Source organism: Spermophilus citellus (assembly GCF_964194105.1).
Source record: "Spermophilus citellus genome assembly, chromosome: 5".
Classification (NCBI taxonomy): domain Eukaryota; kingdom Metazoa; phylum Chordata; class Mammalia; order Rodentia; family Sciuridae; genus Spermophilus; species Spermophilus citellus.
In genome coordinates, this window is record NC_138186.1 from 162,545,280 (window position 1) to 162,562,453 (window position 17,174).

General features: G+C 46.5%; 1 protein-coding gene across 1 annotated transcript in view; it reads left to right on the plus strand.

The window, feature by feature from the left end:
- The window catches only part of TIAM2 (TIAM Rac1 associated GEF 2), a 320,913-nt gene that overhangs the window by 266,146 nt on the left and 37,593 nt on the right, over positions 1-17,174 (plus strand). The window contains 1 exon segment of the mRNA XM_081294660.1: positions 15,998-16,101. Coding sequence (XP_081150786.1) covers positions 15,998-16,101 — 104 coding nt within the window.

The following is a 17,174-nucleotide window of genomic DNA, read 5'->3' on the forward strand; positions in this document are numbered from 1 at the left end:
GGCATGTGAAGATGAATTAGAGGGCGGAGGAGTGCACAGTTGAGGACTGGACTCGCAGCATGAGCGCCCAAGAGAGATTTCTAGAGGGGATGGCATTTGATCTGGGCACTGCTGATGCACAGGTTCTGCACCCAGAGGAAGCAAGGGAGTCTCCCACGGAGCTGGTGGCCTGCACAGAGGTGGCAGGCAGAGCTCATGGGAAAAGGCGGGTCAGACTGCTGGGCAGCTTGTGGGACTTACAGGAGATTGTGGCACCATCTGGAAAACCCCACCACCTTCCCTGCCTCTGGTGGAGTTCAGAGGACTCATCTGGTCCTTTGATGACCTCTGGAGTGTGGTTTGAAAACCCACACCAGCCTATCAGCTCTGTTTTCTCATACTATGGCTTCATTCCTGCGAGTCTTATTGTTTTTAATGATTGGAAGTCCCCTGAAAACTAATAAAAATGATTTGGGGAAAAGAGTGAATGAGTGAATGACTGTAAGTTCCCTGTAAAGCCCAAGCACGTGTCAGCATTGGGAAGCCATAGATACTGATGGTCAGTCCTCACGGGTCACCTCTAGGGGTACAGCAGACACAATAATGTCCTGTGGCCTGCACTGGGATGGCTGGTAGTGAGGCGATGCCCCTCAGTAAGGAGGGTGGGGCAGTGCTGTGGCCAGGGCAGAAGCTGCCCAGAGTTTGCCAGCATTTTTAGTAAAAGCCAGCTTTGTGTTCTTTCTCTGACCATTAAGTGCAAATACACCATTTAGGTGAAAAGCTAAGGAACCTTCCTTGGAAGGGCAGTGTGTGGAGCATTTGAAGCGTGCCACTTTTAGAGAGATCTGAGCCTTCTTGATGCTCTGCCTCGCCTCCTGTGCACACAGAGTGAGCCAGACCTCTGTGGCGTGTAGCTCTCTGAGTCCAGGCTGGCTGAATCCTCATAGCCTGTTGCATAAGGAAAAGAAAAAGCAGCCCCTCTATTCCTGTGGACGTTCAAGCTCTGGCTGCCAAATGATGCTCATCTGTATTTCCACCTCGGATCCTCTTCTTTTGTATTGGGCCAAAAAAAGGATTATATTCCTGACTCTGTTCCTCCCTATGAAGGAATTAAACCATCCAGAATGACCACATCCTGGTATCTCCTTTTTAGCCCCCATTTTTGTGGGGTTAGTGAGGAAACAGGAGGAAAACACTAGGTGGTGCTGGCACATGGCTACAGTATGTGTGTTAAAGAAAATGGATTAATTCCTCCTGCTTTGTTCTCAGCCCCTGAGGTTCTCCTTCAGGGCAGTGATTGTTCTTGGTATCTTTCTCATTCTGGTCTGGGGAAGCTTAAGCTTAAAGCTTAAAGAATAGTGGGGTGTTTTTCTGCTTTTTTATAGCACTACCTTAGTATGTGACTGTGGTAGGCAGAACGAGGGCCTCCTTCAAAGTGCCCAGACCCTAATCCTTAGAACAGCAAATGTGGCATCAGGGACTTACGTGGCAAAAGGAGCTTTGTGGATGGGAGGAAGTGAGGGGCCCGAGAAGAGGTATTACTCTGGGTTATCTGGGTGGCGCAGAGTCCACCCAGGAGGGAGCAGGAAGGCCAGAGCCAGGAGCTGTGCCCTGTGGTCAGTGTGACCAGACCATGAGCCACGCCCTGCAGGCGGCCTTTGGAAATTGGTACTTGAAAGGAGAGAAACAGTTTCCCTACGTGGATCCAGGCGTCCAGAGGGAACCCAGCCCCACCGGCCTTGGCCTTCCGACCTCCAGAACTGTAAGGTAACCCACTTGTGGTTGTGTCGAGTGCTGTGTTTGATGGCAGAGATGCAAAAATGGAGAAAACAAACAACCCTACCTTCAGGTGCTGGGCTACAGGTGACGTGGGCACCGACACCCACTGTAGCGACCACCTGGTTTCAACAAACTTGGTGGGCTCCTTCTGGATCCTTTACTGCTAGGGATTATTGAGGACCCCAAAGAGCCCTAGTTACATAGCTGTTTATTGTATTAGAAATTTAAACTGAGAAGAATCTCAAAAATACTTCTTAATTTTAAACTTGCAATGAACCCATTTCATGAAATGTTTCTTCAAACCAAAAAAAAAAAAAAAAAAGTTGTGAGAAGAGTAGTTTTGTTCTACAGTTTTACAAACCTCTTGATCATGTATCTTCACGGAGGACCACTGGATTCCTCGTGCCATTTGTTGCCATGCATTGTTCTGGTGGCACTGTTTGAAGATGGTCCAGTCTCACCCAGACATACGCACTCAGGAAGGAGTATTTTAATAGCCCTTTCTGATAATTGTGGAGACTGTTTTTGATATTACACCAAAACTGAAGTAGTAGTCCTTCAAAGTTAGTTGCAACGTGGCATCTGAGAAAGTGTTAGTGGACTTTTCTTCATGGTCACAAACATCCAGTAGGTTATCTTGCAGTTGAAATGGGTCTTTTACTCATACATTATTTTACAGCATACATTTATTTGAAAAATATGGACTCACTGAGTTATGTGGCTCTCAAGTATAGATGTCTTATTACTCTGTATTAAAAAATTCACATCAAATCTCATTGGAAAAGTCTTTGAATATTGGGGAGCTGTCACACTCATAGTGGCAGATACAAAGTTTCCAAGAATCTAATTTTTGCCCGGAAGTTAGTATTATATCTGCAAATACTGTCAGTTGTTTTCTTAGAAGGCTCACTCTGTTCATTTTAAAGAAAATATTCTCAATTAGTTGTATTTTAAAAAATTTTTTTAGTTGTTGATAGACCTTTATTTTATTTATTTATGTGCAGTGCTGAGAACCGAACCCAGTGACTCACACATGCAGGCAAATCCACTACCACTGAGCCCCAGCCCCAGCCCCCAATTAGTTGTATTTTTAAGTACAAATCACAGTTTCACGAGTTCAGTCTGAAACTCAGTTGTCTAAGTGCTTTTCCTCACAACCACCCACGTCCCTCCTTTGGCCTGTGGCAGAGAGCTGTGTGCACTTCTCAGCTGCATTCTAAGGGTCGAGATGTAGAAAGCTTCATAATTCGTGCAGCTTCATAAGGGAAATTCCATTCTTAAGTGAAACTGGTGTTGAGAGCCACAGCCAAAAAGGGGCCCCAGCAAACTTCCAGCTGCTAGCAAACTTCCAGCTGCCGGCTGATGATTTGCTCACAGCGGCCCAGCAACATCTAGCTGATTGGCTCCTCTGCGGTGATGTTCATTGGGCTGTTTCCCCACCCTTCAGACTGCCAGCTGATGATTGGCTCAAAGCGGCCCCAGCAACATCTAGCTGATTGGCTCCTCTGCGGTGATGCTCATTGGGCTGTTTCCCTGCCCTTTCAGACCACGGAGCTGCTCATTGGGGGACTTCTTTGGCTCCGCCCATGCGACCCAGCCAATCGGCTTCAAGAGCAGGAGGATTGTGGGAGGTGGAGAGGCTGGTGTGGGGTAGAGAGGCTTGTGGGAAGCCGGTGGTGGCAGTTGGGCTCTGAGGGTTTTTTCCTGAGGAGCTGTTTTGTTTGGCGTGTGTGGTTCTAAAAATAGTTAGTTTCTTTTGACAAGTGGCTCCTGAATTGTGCCCAGCCAGACTGCGGCAACTGGAATATTTCTCAGACTGAGCATGTGGCGGTGAAGAATGCAGTGACGCCTAGGACAGATTGAAGTCATTGCCTTAAAATGTGTGCTGAGATGTCGCAAGAGTCACCTGCCAAGGCACTGCACTATCTGTGGGAATGACCTTGGAGAAAAGGGCAAATGCTGTTATTCTGAGAGTAATTTTGAACTTGGAGAGTCCTTGAAAGGATCTCGCTGGCCTCAGGATGCTAGAGGGCTTGATTTGAGAAGGTCTCTTGTAATCTTCAGACAGCAGCAAAAGGGGCAGAAGACTCACGTGGGCGTGGTCAGGGCCACTTCTGAGGGAGGGTCTCCTTTATGTTGGACTCTGAAGCATGAAGGGGTAGAGGAGGAGGCTGAGGAAGTGAGGAGGGAGCTGGGAGCCTGGCTGTGGGGAAGAGTGTGAGACTGTAGGAGAGTCTGGTGCCAACGGGAAGGGGAAGGACAGCCCGATGGGCGGCCAGGGCTAGGAAGTCGGGCAGAGAAGCCCGGTGAGATTCTCAGGGCTGGTCACATTTGTACGTAAGCAAGACAGGCCACTCTGGTGCCAGTGCTGGGAAGGGCATAGGAGCTGCTCCAGCCACATTGAGACAACAGAGGCCTGGAATGGGGTGGGAGTGGGGAGCTGCGTGTGGCAGGACCCTGCCCGTCCTCCACCAGAGCCCATAGGTAGGCAGCGGGGCTTGCCCTCCCTCAACAGGTACTCTTTGAGCATCAATAACTCCGCAGCACATAAGCAGAACCACTCAATAAATATTTGCTGGAACATTTCATCAATAGTAAATAAAGAATATGGAAATGACAACACTGAGATGTGAAAAAGAGACCACAGTCCCCAGCTCTTCACCATTCACCATTCTGCCCTCACGGTACATGAACAACTATGCTGCCTCCCAACTGTGGTCTGTTTAAGACTTGTAGCCAAGAAGGGCATCCTGGCTTTGTTTATTCCTTGAGGTTTAATCTGTGGTGTGAATAATTTGACTGAATTTCTTTCTTTCTTTTTTTTTTTTTTTTTTTACCTTGAAGTTGGGAAATGAACTTTTGTCCTTATTTCTGAATTCAAGGCCTTCCTTTAGGTCCATGAAGCACATGCAGCCCCTCACCCCCACAGTAGGTTGCATTACCTGCAGAGAGCACCCTCAGCCCCAGCTGAGAAACTGGTGGTCTCTGGAAAACACATATTTGCCTTCTTTAACTTTTCTTTCAGGCATTCACTTAACAGCTATTTAATGACTAGCTATTGTGTGGCAGGGACTGTTGTAATAAAAGTGTACAGTCAACAAAACAGGTTAAAAGAAATTCTTACACATTTTAGTGCAGGAAATAGAAGATGGGCAAAAGCATAATAAATAAATTAAGTAGTGTACTAACAGGGAATTTCCAAGTGGAATGGAGAAGTTGGATCAGGGCAGCAAGGAACTGGAGTAGGGACTGGGGGGTGACATTGTAAATCCAGCAGACTTCAGAACTAGAGGCACATTGGAACAAAGGCTTGAAGGAGGTAAGGGATAGAGCTCTGGGGACATCTGGGAGCAAACTCTCCAGCAAAAGACAATGGCAAGTCTCTGAGATGATTGGCCAGGACAGTGGGACACTGTGCTAAGTCTCTCTGATGCATGTCTCACCTACCTTCAAGATAATTTTTAAATGGCTTGTAGTGAAAGTCCATCTAGAAAAATTCCACAAAATTGATCAAAATTAGCAACATAGAATGATAGATTTGAGTGACAACTTGCCAACTTTAAAGATTTTCACTCCTTGTGTAAAGCACACATTTGTTTGTAAAAATAAATAAATAAATAAACTTTGAAATATAGTTGCAGGGCATCAGTTTCAGACAATTCAGTGATTATCTGTTGTATCTTATAAATTTATTTCTGATGCTACAGTAATCACCTATGATCATTTGTAAATTATCCATTTACAAATCCTTTTTTTTTGGGGGGGGGTAATTAGCCTCTTTAATATAAAATGAAGAAAATGACAAAGTTCAATTTAACCAATTTTGTTACTTCTTGGTAGCTCTAGAAAATTTCTTTGGAAATAGACATGTGACATTGTTACCAAAATTATTGTGCATCTTCTTCTCCAAGGACAGCTAGAGCCCTGGCAGATACACAATAATTTGAATGGAAGGACATGTTATCGTCCACTGCTTCACTTACCTTTCCAACACACTGTTCCCTCCTGAATCGCCAGCTGTGAATTGAATTCCGACTTCACGTTTCTGTGGATGAATGACTGTGTCAGGCTTCTACGAACTTTAAGTGTCTTTTCGTGGTAGTATCAGCAAAATTTTCTGAGTGTTCATTAGACTTAATCATTTTTATTTTATAAAAATGAGGGGAAGAAGGGACTATAAATGTTGGTAAGAAGCCTAAGTTTAGTACTCATGGCTTAAATGCCAGCCGTCAGGTGGGCCCTGGCCAGCAAGCCTTCAGCACACCATGGTTGTCCTTCGGTCTTGTGGAGGTCAGTTTGACTTAGCTGAGAAAGGAGACTAAGAGGTGTGACAGGGTGTTTCAAGGTGAGATGGGAGGTAGATTTCATGAGTCTTTGAGGAATCCAAGATTGGGATTTGGCAGACTCTCTACTCACCTTTGCACTTGTCTTTTAGGGCTGTATTCTGTGAAATGCAGGGGCTGCCCGCAGGTGAACAGTCCTGGGCTCTCCCCGTTTTGAGCTCTGAAAGGACTCTGCCTGTGTACGGGACGGAGGAGTTAGCACCTACTGCTTACGTATTCACCTATTGCTAAAAATCCCGTGAACACGGGGACTTGGTAGAAGCCAGAGATGTTTGAGACACAGCGCTAGCACACTTCTCGGTCAATTGCAGGTGTTGAGTAAATAGTGACAACCAAAAGGAAGGTGTCAGGGCTGTCGCTGAGAGCAGGCTGTGGGCATAAGCAGAATCCCCGCCGCACACTTTGAGGCTCCAGGTCTCTTCCTTGATCTACTGCAGGGAGAGTGTGGGATGTGACTGAGGTCTCCACTTACTTCAGCACATGGAGGGGACTCTGAGCTGGCCTTTGGCTGTGCTGGGCTGGGAACGGGATGCTCTGGCTCTGAAGAGCCTTACCACCCATCCCAGCAGCCTGAGAGTCCAGCCAGGGTCCCACATCTGTCTTGTTTGCAATTGCAGTGGGTTTATTGGTGTTTATGACCTAGATAAAGTGAAAACCACAACTAAAAAGGAGCAGGAATGTCTGTGTCACCAGGCTAGGTCAGAACTGATAGTGAGATGCGTTTTCATTGTGAAAGGCTAGGTCCACAGGAATCATGTCTGGACTCTCACCCCGGCTTTGTTCTGTGTGAGTTGGGGCAGGTGGATCTGATTTCCATTACTGCAATTCCTAACAAGGGACTGGACAAGACAGTTTAGTCTTTCATTTTTCTCTCTCTAAAATTCATCTATTTCGTACGATTAACATAACAATTTAATGACTGCAGGAATGCTCATTTCTTAGGAAAGGTTATAAAGTGAAAAAAAGCAATGTAATGGATCAAGAATTCCATTTAGTTTTGTCGGCATCTCTTTACCTCTTTAAATAGAGTCAGGTCTTGACTGCTGTGAAGAAGGTGTTTGTTAGGGCTCTGGAATAATAGCAGGCTGTCTCAATATAAAGATCACACAGAGCCTTAAAAGCACTAATTACCCCTTGCTTCACCCTGATGGAGCAGAGATGTTATTATCATTTCACTCTCACAGCTGGGTAAATCAAGGCACAGAGACACGGGAAGTCCCTGGGAACTTGGAGAAGGTCACAGTCAGTCTCGGGGAAGGACAGTCCTGTAATGCCTTGCTTTTCCCTCCACATGGGGAAATGTCTGGATTTTAACCTTGTCTCTTTTTTTTTTGTCTCCTTTTAAATATTTCTCTATTAATGCACATAGAGTAAAACCCTCTAATAATTTGCCCTTTAGTAGAGCAAATTTAGATTTAACTGAATTCATGATGGCCCTTGTCATCTCATCTCCGTTCTTGTCTGGGGATTGGGGGTGGCGATTAGGAACTTCCTGCCTTGTGATGGTTGGTGAAAGATGAGTTGCTTGTAGTAATATTTTCACTATCTTTATTGTTGCGCAGTGTGTGCATGTGTGTGCGTGTGTGTGTGTGGTGTGAGAGAGAGAGAGACTGGGATTTGTACTGAGTCTCCCACATGCTAGGCAAGTGTTCTGCCACTGAGCTACATTCCCAGCCCGTTTGTGACAGGGCTTCACTAAGTTGCCCAGGCTGAGTTCCAGCTTATGATCCTCTAGCTTTGGCCTCCTGAGAAGCTGGGATTACAGGTGTGCACCACTGTGCCTGGCTTTGGAAGAATGATCTGTCCCCCTAGCTCCTGGTAACCACAAATCTACTCTATGGATTGGCCAATTCTAGGCATTTTGTATACCTGGAATTGTACTGTAGGTGGCCTGTCAGGTCGGATTTCTTTCACTTAGTGTGATGTTGTCTGGGCCCCTCCGTGTTGTGGCATGAGTCAGTACTGCATTCCTGTTTGGCCACCCTTTCATGTGGTAGACCAGTAGCACTCACTGAAAACAGGATGGCTCAGCTTTCCTTTTCCCATAGCAACGTTCTCAGGTGGGAACTCATGCATACTTTTTTCTGTTGTTTTTTTTTTTTTCCTTGTATCTTTGAATAGAATTCTAAGTAAGTTGTTCATAAGAGTTTTATACCAAAACTCCACTTTATTAAAATTCTTTAAGTGTCTGAAATACAGTGTTGTCTGTTATACACTCCTGAATATAATAAGCATGGCATTTGGTGACCCTCCCAACTCTGGAGAGTGTCAGTGTCTGGTGATACCAAGACCTTGCCTGAAGATCTCCTTTGTCATGGGCTTTATATTTTTCATGGGGGCCCTGATGAGGGAAAGTGGGAGGTTCTCCTTTTTGGGGGGCTGAATACTCTGCCTGGGTCACAGCCAGAGCTGCCTGTAGAACAAGGATGTGGGTGTTATCCAGAGTCTTCTGCCACGGTCCTCAGAGGAGCTGTATGCTGCAGTCAGCCAGGGAGGTGACCGGCAGCACATTCCTACCCTGATGGCACTTGCCGAGCTCCTGCTCCTCTTTTGACTCTAAGGGTATTTATCACAAGATAGTGAATCCAATCATGGCGGCCTGTTATTAAGAAACATTTTCTACTGGCATTTCCCTCCGTTTATCACCAAAATTGAACTGGCTTTGTCAAGAACATCATCAACTGGATTGTGACCTCAGGTTAAGTGAACTTGAGAGATTTTTGAAATTTCCTTTTTTTTTTTTTTCTGGTATGGTATTTATGCTATGATAGAATTTACTTCTCTGCAAACTTGACCATGACATTTGGTCTTCTCCTTTGAGTTTCCTAGCCTCAAGAAGAAGAAGAATGCAGAGTCCTAGATAAGGTCAGATTGATTTTTATCTATATTGGAGGATGTAATTTTAACTGGTGTTCTTTTGGTTAACAGTACAGTTTAGGATTTGATTAACTTTGTGGCCAAATCAGTTGTTTTTCTCTCACAGAACAGTTCATCTATTATTTCCAGGATTTCATTTAAACAGATTTATTTCATTGTGTCTTGCCCACTGATAAGAGAGATTTGCCTGTGTGACAGAGTGCAGCAAATGTCATTAGTGAAAGGTGTCACCAACCACTGCATTTTAAAGTAAGAGCATGAATAGAATTCAGGGAAATCAGTATTAATTAAAAATAAGCATTACTGCACCCAGTTTGCACATTTAAATTTAAAAATTGGGAGGCTCTAAGCCTCTTTGCAAAGGAACTCACTGTTCAGTGTGCTCTTTGTACCATAACCATGTTGTGAGCATTTATGCAGAGTTTTGTAGCAACGGGTGAAGCTTGGAGAACTGAACAAGAGGTTTAAATTTATACTTAGAAAATGTTGATATTCCTCAACTGGACTTTGATTTAGCAAGATATTTATCTTCTCTTAAAACTGCACTTGTATTTAAAGGAAGGAAGAAATCAGAATAATTTCTAGGTTTGTTTTCTGATCTAACTTTCTTTGATTCTCTACAAGCTGTTCATTTATGGAATTGCCCAGTGGAAATTCTAAGAAATTGAAAAATCAAATAGATTAAGAGCAGAATTCACACAAACTATGTTATCTAAATGTGAGAACATAGTAGAATTAAGTATTAGTCACTGATGCGTGACCAATGCCACAGTGGATTATGTAATTGAAAACTTAAACCATTTGGAATTCACTTTTAGCTTCTTTGATATCATTTAAAACTTGTTTCCACTTTCTTTATGGAAGCGTATCCTGATTTTCACATCAGAGGGGGGGTTCTAAGGATTGATGATTTAATCAATGATTCTATTTTTGAACCTCAGATGAGAGGTCCAACTGAACATGATGTGTTGCTTGTCTGGATGTTGTATTTTTATTGTGGTAGTGAGCATTCTTTCTCTTGCTTGCAGGGCAAGGACACTAATGCTCAGTGGGTTGCTGCTCTCAGCTGGGTGCTTTTGGTGCATTTTGGGTTCTCTGATGCCACTGGACTCTCCCAGAGAGAAAGTTGAGGCCCTGGCCAGGGGGAGAGGCAGAGGCAGGTCCCAGAGAAGGTGGCATTGCCAACCACATGACGTCTTGGAAGTTTGTGGGTCTGGTTTGGGGGATACGTGTGCATAGTGATCTGAGCCAAGAGCCAGCTTCCCCCACAGCTGGAAGGTGCTTTGAATTTTCTAGAAGTGCAACAGACCAACAAGTCAAGGGAAGCATGTCCTTTGTTTTGTTCAGAACTTTGCATAGAGTTTTCCCCTCTTTGGAAAATTGAGTCCTGATGGTGACCTCCAGGACACCTGGCTGTGGGTGATCTGTGACAGAGCATGACTCTGTGGCTGTGATTCTCTGCAGTGTTCACGGTGGGCCACTTCCACATGGGGTTCTGGAGTGGTTGGGTCCATTCTTTGCACATTGAAACACATATTTATAAAATCAAAAATTACTTTTCATATATTTTTCTCCCTGTGTTACTGCTAGGACAGCATATTTTTTTTTTGTGGGTGTGTATATTTTGTTTTAATGAGAACACATGTAGAGGTAGATTATATTAAATGTGATTTTTATTTCAGGGTAGTATAAGCATATAGTATCAAAAAGGGGGCTCTGGATCTGATAGTATTGACAAACAGTGTGCTATAATATATACCTTGAAACATCGAAAAAACAGTTGAAAAACAGCTTCCAGGGCGTCCGTGGTAGAGCATGTGCATAGCATGCATGAAGCCCCGGGTTTAATTCCCAGCACCAGGGGAAAAAAAAAAAAAATTTTCCCCGTCTCCTGGCCCGGCCTTTTCCTCGCTGTCCCAGGAATCCTCAGTTCACGGAGGGAAGCGGAGCTTCTCTTGACACCACGGCTCCTGTCTTATTCTGTTCGTGCTACTGTAACAAACACCTCGGGTGGGGTGATCTCTGGGCAGACCTCCCTGGCTGCAGCTCTGGAGGCTGGAAGGTCCCACCCTGAGGCACTGGTGGGTCTGGCGATTCTGATCCAGATGGTGCCTGCGCTCTGCATTCCCCCATGGCAGGAGGTGGAAGGGAGGGCGTGACCCACCCCCCAGAGCCTGTTGTACAGTGACATTAATCTGGTTGCCGGAGCCCCTCATTAGGCCCCGTCTCCCAGCACTGACCCTGGGGACAGTGCTGTGCTGGTGGCATCCCTGCTGGCATCCCGCCTGCAGCCTAATCCCAGGGAAGTCTGACCCGACTCTTCAACACGAGTTCTGGGGGACACGGTCGCATCATAACAACTAGGAACCTTAATTCCTCAAAAAGTGTAACCCCAGAAGAAAAAACAAATGTTCTCTCATCTTGTATTGGTACAGAAGTCGATCGCCTCAATTTCTCTTATAACTGCTGCCCCCAGGATGCAGGAGGCATTCTCAGACTTTTGACCAGAATCCTTGAGACTGTCCTCAGGAGGCGCATCCCTGGCTGCTCCTGTGGCAGAGAGCCTCCCTTCCCTGACAGCTGCACCTGGGCTCTCTGGGGTCTGCTGGCAGCCCCTTGGTGGTGCCCAAGGCCTGGGAAGAACTTTCATGCCAATCTCTTGCTACCTAGTTGAGTAGGGAGGAGGCAGCCAGCAAGATGGGATCCTGGGCTGGCCACAATCAGGTGGCCCAAACATGCAAGCTGCCTACAGTTCCAGGCTGCAGGTGGGATGTTGGCAGGGAGATCACTGCAACCAAGTCCCTCCCGGGCTTCCCCACGCCACGCTTCCCAGGGAGCTCCCCCGTTCCTGTCAGTTAGCCTCGGAGTGTACTGATGCTTCTTATCTGGCAGGGACGGTAGACAGCAGAGCCTGCACTCCTGCACATCCCCCCCCCCGCTAGACTAGATTGAAAGTGATGTCACTGTATAACTTTGAATTCAAGATTACGCGCTGTGTGGGTGAGACGACCTTAACTTTAACATTTCTTGATGTTTCTATTTTAAAGTCGGTACCCAGGATGTTAGTTTAACACAGGTTTTGCCCTTTAATTGTACAGGATTTGAGGTTGCCAGCTACTTGGTGACAGTGGCACTAACAGGGTAGGTACTGACGCATTGTTCAAGAGGAAACTGAATTACGAGGTGTGTCATACCTAAAGCCTCGTGTTTCCCCCTCGGTTGTCTATATGGAAGCGCAGGGCTCGTTTTTCCTGCCTGCCTACCTGCCTGCCTGTCATCCATCTCTACAAAATAATTGTTTATTAAATGAGAAAGATGGGTGGGCCTGGGCTCATTGTGGCACCTGATCTAGCACCTGGTGGGTGCTCAGTGCCTAGCTCTGGTGGGGGAATCGATAAATCCAACAGGTGGGTCCACATGGGAGCTAATCCCATAACCCAGAACACTGCCGCCATGCTCAGTCAGCTACCAAATAGACACTTTCGTTGGCCACATTAAATGTTATTAGGTTTTCAAATTGCAGGACTTCACCCCAAACTTAATTTCCACAGGGAATAAGATGAGAAAGACAAAGGGTATATCTAACAGAGAGAAATAGTTCTCTTGAGTTTACAGTTTGGTTTTCTCTTCTTTTAAATTGATTTACAGTTGTATATAAATAAATTTATGTTTATATAAATAGGGGTTTCTGGACACTGGAACTTCATGATGCTGAGTGTGGGGAGGGCAGGAAGCGGATGCTTCATGTTATCCCCAAGGAATGAAGAGCTCTGGGAACACGTCACAGTATATGCATCCTGATGAGAAGGCTCTGCCAGGTGGAAGCCAGTTTTTTTGTAGGATATATTTACTCCTGTTAGCAGCCCATGCTCAGGATGTGGGTGGAATGTAAGTGGGGCTATGTAGACACCTCTCTCCAGGACAGGATGCCTGTTTAAATCAGCTTTGTAAGTAAGCATTCGGATCTCACCAGCTTACACCCTTTTTATAGCTAATCTTCCATCCTTCCAGAATGTACTTTTTCCTTATTTATTTCTCCTCTAGAAAGAACACTCAGGCCTGCTCCTTTTGCAGGAATGTGGATTCTGGTGAAGATTAGACTCTGGGAACTGGGTCGGCAGCCATGGGCACTGTGGAATTTGCCTCTCCCTGTGCCTTGTCAGTCTCCAGGACAGCTCTGGCACATTGCTGGTCACCACAGGGCCTCTGCAGATGCCTCTGTGAAGTTTGGGTGGTGGACTGTTCTGAAATTTTCTGTCTTGGAGATATCAGAAATTGTCCGGAGCTGCCTCTTGGGTCCCAGGAGTTGGTTCCCGAGGCCATCCTGCCCAGGCTCATGCCTCAGAGGAGCCCAGCAAAGCTCCCTGAAGCTGAGGGCAATGAAGATGTTAGGGGAGTCTCATGGACTGTAGCTCAGCCTTTGTCCTAGGTGTGCTGGGTTCTGACAGGAAGGGTCTCAAATCTGTTCCCAGGTCAATGCCCACCTTTTCTCCTGCTTGCTTGAAGCATGCGGTTTCAGAACCTGAATGAGTCTCTCTCTGTAAGAAACAGTGGCTCAGGGAGTTTCCTACATTTTAGTTTCAAAGTTTTGTACATAAACTCGATGAATGACTCAGAATTTGCCTGGCACCTGCTGTGACAGCTCCCGTGCTATTTTCACTAGCGTCCATCTGGCACTGCAGGCTCCCAAGCTCCTTATGCCCTCGCCATGCCTGACTCTTCATGGGACTCAAGGTCTCGCTCCCCTTGGTATCTCCAGCCTTTGGTGCCTGCTGGTGACATAGTGGGTGCCACAGCCATCTCCATCAGGAACGAATGCGTGTGTGGACTGCGCCATGGTTCCTGGGCTTGGTGAGCTCTTTGGAAATGCCAAGCTCCTTGTTTGTAAGGTGAAGGCAGCCATATTGCAGGTGTGGTTCCATAACCTAGGTGACGTGGTTCTGCACCGGCTGGCGTGACAGTCTCCTGCTTTCCTCAGATTCCCTGTGGAGACAGGTAGCTCCTTCAAGGGCCCTGCCCCTTTGCCGTAGTGTTTCCAGGTTCTCTCCAGGCATCTCCCTCAATACCTCTCTTTTCTGTGTCACTTAATAGGTGACAAAGAGGAGACCCATGGCATCCGCCTCCTCAAACTCTCTACCTCCACTCACTTTCTTGTTATTACTCTAGTCTGTGTCCATTTGGATCCTGTCCCTGTACCTGCAGCATTTCTGTGACTTTCCCATCTGTCTGTCTGCAAGGTCTTGCCGTCCCAGGCTGCCTCCCCTCCCTGCCCCAATCTCTGCTGCAGCCACACTCAAGCTCCTGGTCCTGCCTGCTCTCTGCTGTCCATCTTCACCCAGCTGTGTCCACTCCTAGAGCCCCTGTCCCCTGTCTTAAAGTCACCTTCCCCTTTAAGACAGATCCCCCAGATTTAAAGATTTCATTCAGGAGTCCCCTTTTGGTGATGTCTTCTAAGGCCCAGGGAGGAGGACTCTCTTGCCCAGCATCCCCGCTCGTCCCTGTTCAGACTGCTCATGTCATCTGTGTTGCTGTGTCATGCTCATAACCCTGCCCATCCTGCCTCTGCCAGCCACCTCTCCCAGAAGCAGACTTGGAGACTGTCTGTCTTACTTTTGTGTCCCCAGCACCTGCCTCAGTGCCTAGAAAAGCAGGTAGTGCTCAAGAAGTGTGGCTTGAATGGATGGATGGACAGAAAGATGCATTTGTGCCGAGCCCACGGGAAGGAGGACTGTTTTCCTCCTGGGAAGGGTCTAGTTGGTCTCCCATGAGAGCATGGTGACTGCAGTAGAGGCGCGCTGGCTGGCCACTTTGGAGGGCCTTGGTTACCCGCTTCAGTCTGCTTGCCAGAGCGTGGGTCTGGCATCGAGGCCAGGACCGCTCAGCCTTTGTGATGAGCTCTGCCTTATCTAGACTAACTTAGCTCTACCCTAACATCACTCGAGTGTGACTTGGATTATCTGATCTTTTTATGGGTGGGATCAGGGTATTGGAAGAGGCAAAGGGAAGAAGAAATTAGAGCTGCAGAACTGTGTAGCTCATTAAGATGCGTTCTGGACACGCCCACCCTATCTTATAAGTAAGTGCCTGTAGAGTGATCGGTAGTGTCAGTGCGGATAGGGTAGTATCATCCCTACCCATCTGTTGTCCACCTCCTAGGGCTCTCAGGGCTTCTTAAGGTCTTCCAGAGACCACACTGCCTGCCTCAGGCATGCTGGACAGTTTCTTTGCAAGTTTGCCCATGTCGTTTGGGCTCCAGCAACTGGTAGGCTTCCTGCTTAGCTGCCTGGAATCAGAAGCCTTCCGATTTCCCCTAGGTGATGGGAGTGCCTGTCAAATGCCAGCACTGAAGGAAAGCCTCTGCTGTGTTGTGTAGAGGCAGGTCTTTCCATCTCTGTTGAATTGGTTAACTCCAACAGTGGAGAGGTGGGTGTGTGTAGCTGTAGCCTGGGAAGCCGTGTGCTCTACCTACTGCTAATTACCCCTTTACCTTTCCTCTAGAAGTTAACAGGATATGGTCTAATATTTTTAGTTTAGGGTGAAATCATGGTTGATGCCTAAAAAATTATTCTTTCAGGTGAGCAAGAAATGGATTGCAAAGTGTCTATGATATTACACTATTACTTTTCTAAGAGATTTCTGGTAATTTTGCCCTCTCTTAGCCAAAAATAGAGGCATATCAACAGAGGTCACTGCTGTTGGATTCTTTATCCAAATAAACTGTGTAAGATCAGAGCTTGGTGAAATACAGTTTGCACAGCAACGGGAAGAGTGACAAGGGCTGTAAGTCATTATTTTGATCGGGCACCTTTGACCAAAATAAGCAGAAGATGCTGCTTCCTCAGTGAGAGCCCAGCTGTGTTCCAGAGGGCCAGCTGTGTGCATGCTCAGACCTCAGGATTGTGAAGGACTGCTGCCAGCGTCCCTCTAGGTTGCGGGCAGTGTTCTTTCCCTGAGCCAGTCTACTCTGTCTGGCTGCAGGTGGCCAAAGTCATGTATGTCTTTGTCACTTTCCCCTGCAGGTTTCAGCAATGTTCCTGACATCACCACGGGTCTGAAGAGGAGTCAGACCGATGGCACCCTGGACCAGGCGTCGCACAGGGAGAAGATGGAGCAGACATTCAGGGTAAACTGCCCCAATCACAAACCGAGAGCCAGGCAGGCCGGGGTGAACCTCTACCTGAGATGGGAAAAGGGGAGGTAGACTCATCCTGTCCCTGGTACAAACTTATTTTTCCCCTTAAAGAATATATTTTCTTTTTACTTTTTTAAGTGTTAAGTACAAATGGGAGCCATTGTCTTTAAGCAGAACCTTGGCATGATATTGAAGGGAGCAGCGAACGGTACCATTCCTACATTATGATGGTTTTGCTTAGCTATTTTGACAAGGAAGTCCTAAACTCAGGTGTTCCGAAAGCCATGTTAAATCACTATTCTGTTCCTTTCTACATTCCCCCCACCCCCCTCATCTCCGCCCTGCCCACCGTGGTGGGAGGGTCAAAGGTAAGCCATTTTTGGAATGCTTTCGTGTTATTGTTTTGATTAAAAACTACATAAAATGAAATGTGTCATTGTCACCATTTTCAAGCATACACTTCAGTGGCCTTCAGCATGTTCAGTTTTACAACATCTTCATCATCCATCTTTTAATCCACACAGAAACTCTGCCCAAGGAGGAGTCGTTCGCCATCCTCTCTTACCCTACCTCCTTAGTAGCCTCTGTCATACCGTCTCTCAGTTGCCCATTCTAGGTACCTCATAGATTAGTGGGATGATGTGTGTCCTTTTTCCTGATACTGATTTCACTGCATCTGAGTTCACCCATGTTTTAGCCTGTGTCAGATTTTCATTCCTATGAAGACTGAATAATATCCCACTGCCTGTATAGCTCACATTTTGTTTGCCCACTCATCTGTTGATAGGTGCCTGGGTTGGTGCTGTCATTTGGTTATCGGTGAGCGAGGCTGTGGCGAATGGTGGTGCATAAATGTCTGCTGAAATGCTTGTTTTCCATTATTTCACTTATACACCTAGAAGTGGAATTGCTTGATTGGAGGCCTTTCTGCTGAGCTCTGAGGAAGAGCCCCACTAGTCCTCACAGCGCTGCCCCCTCTTATGCCCCACCAGCCACTTACCAGGGGTCCAGTTTATTCAACGTCCCCAGTGGCTCTTGTTACAGTCCCTTCTTTTCCTGCAGGT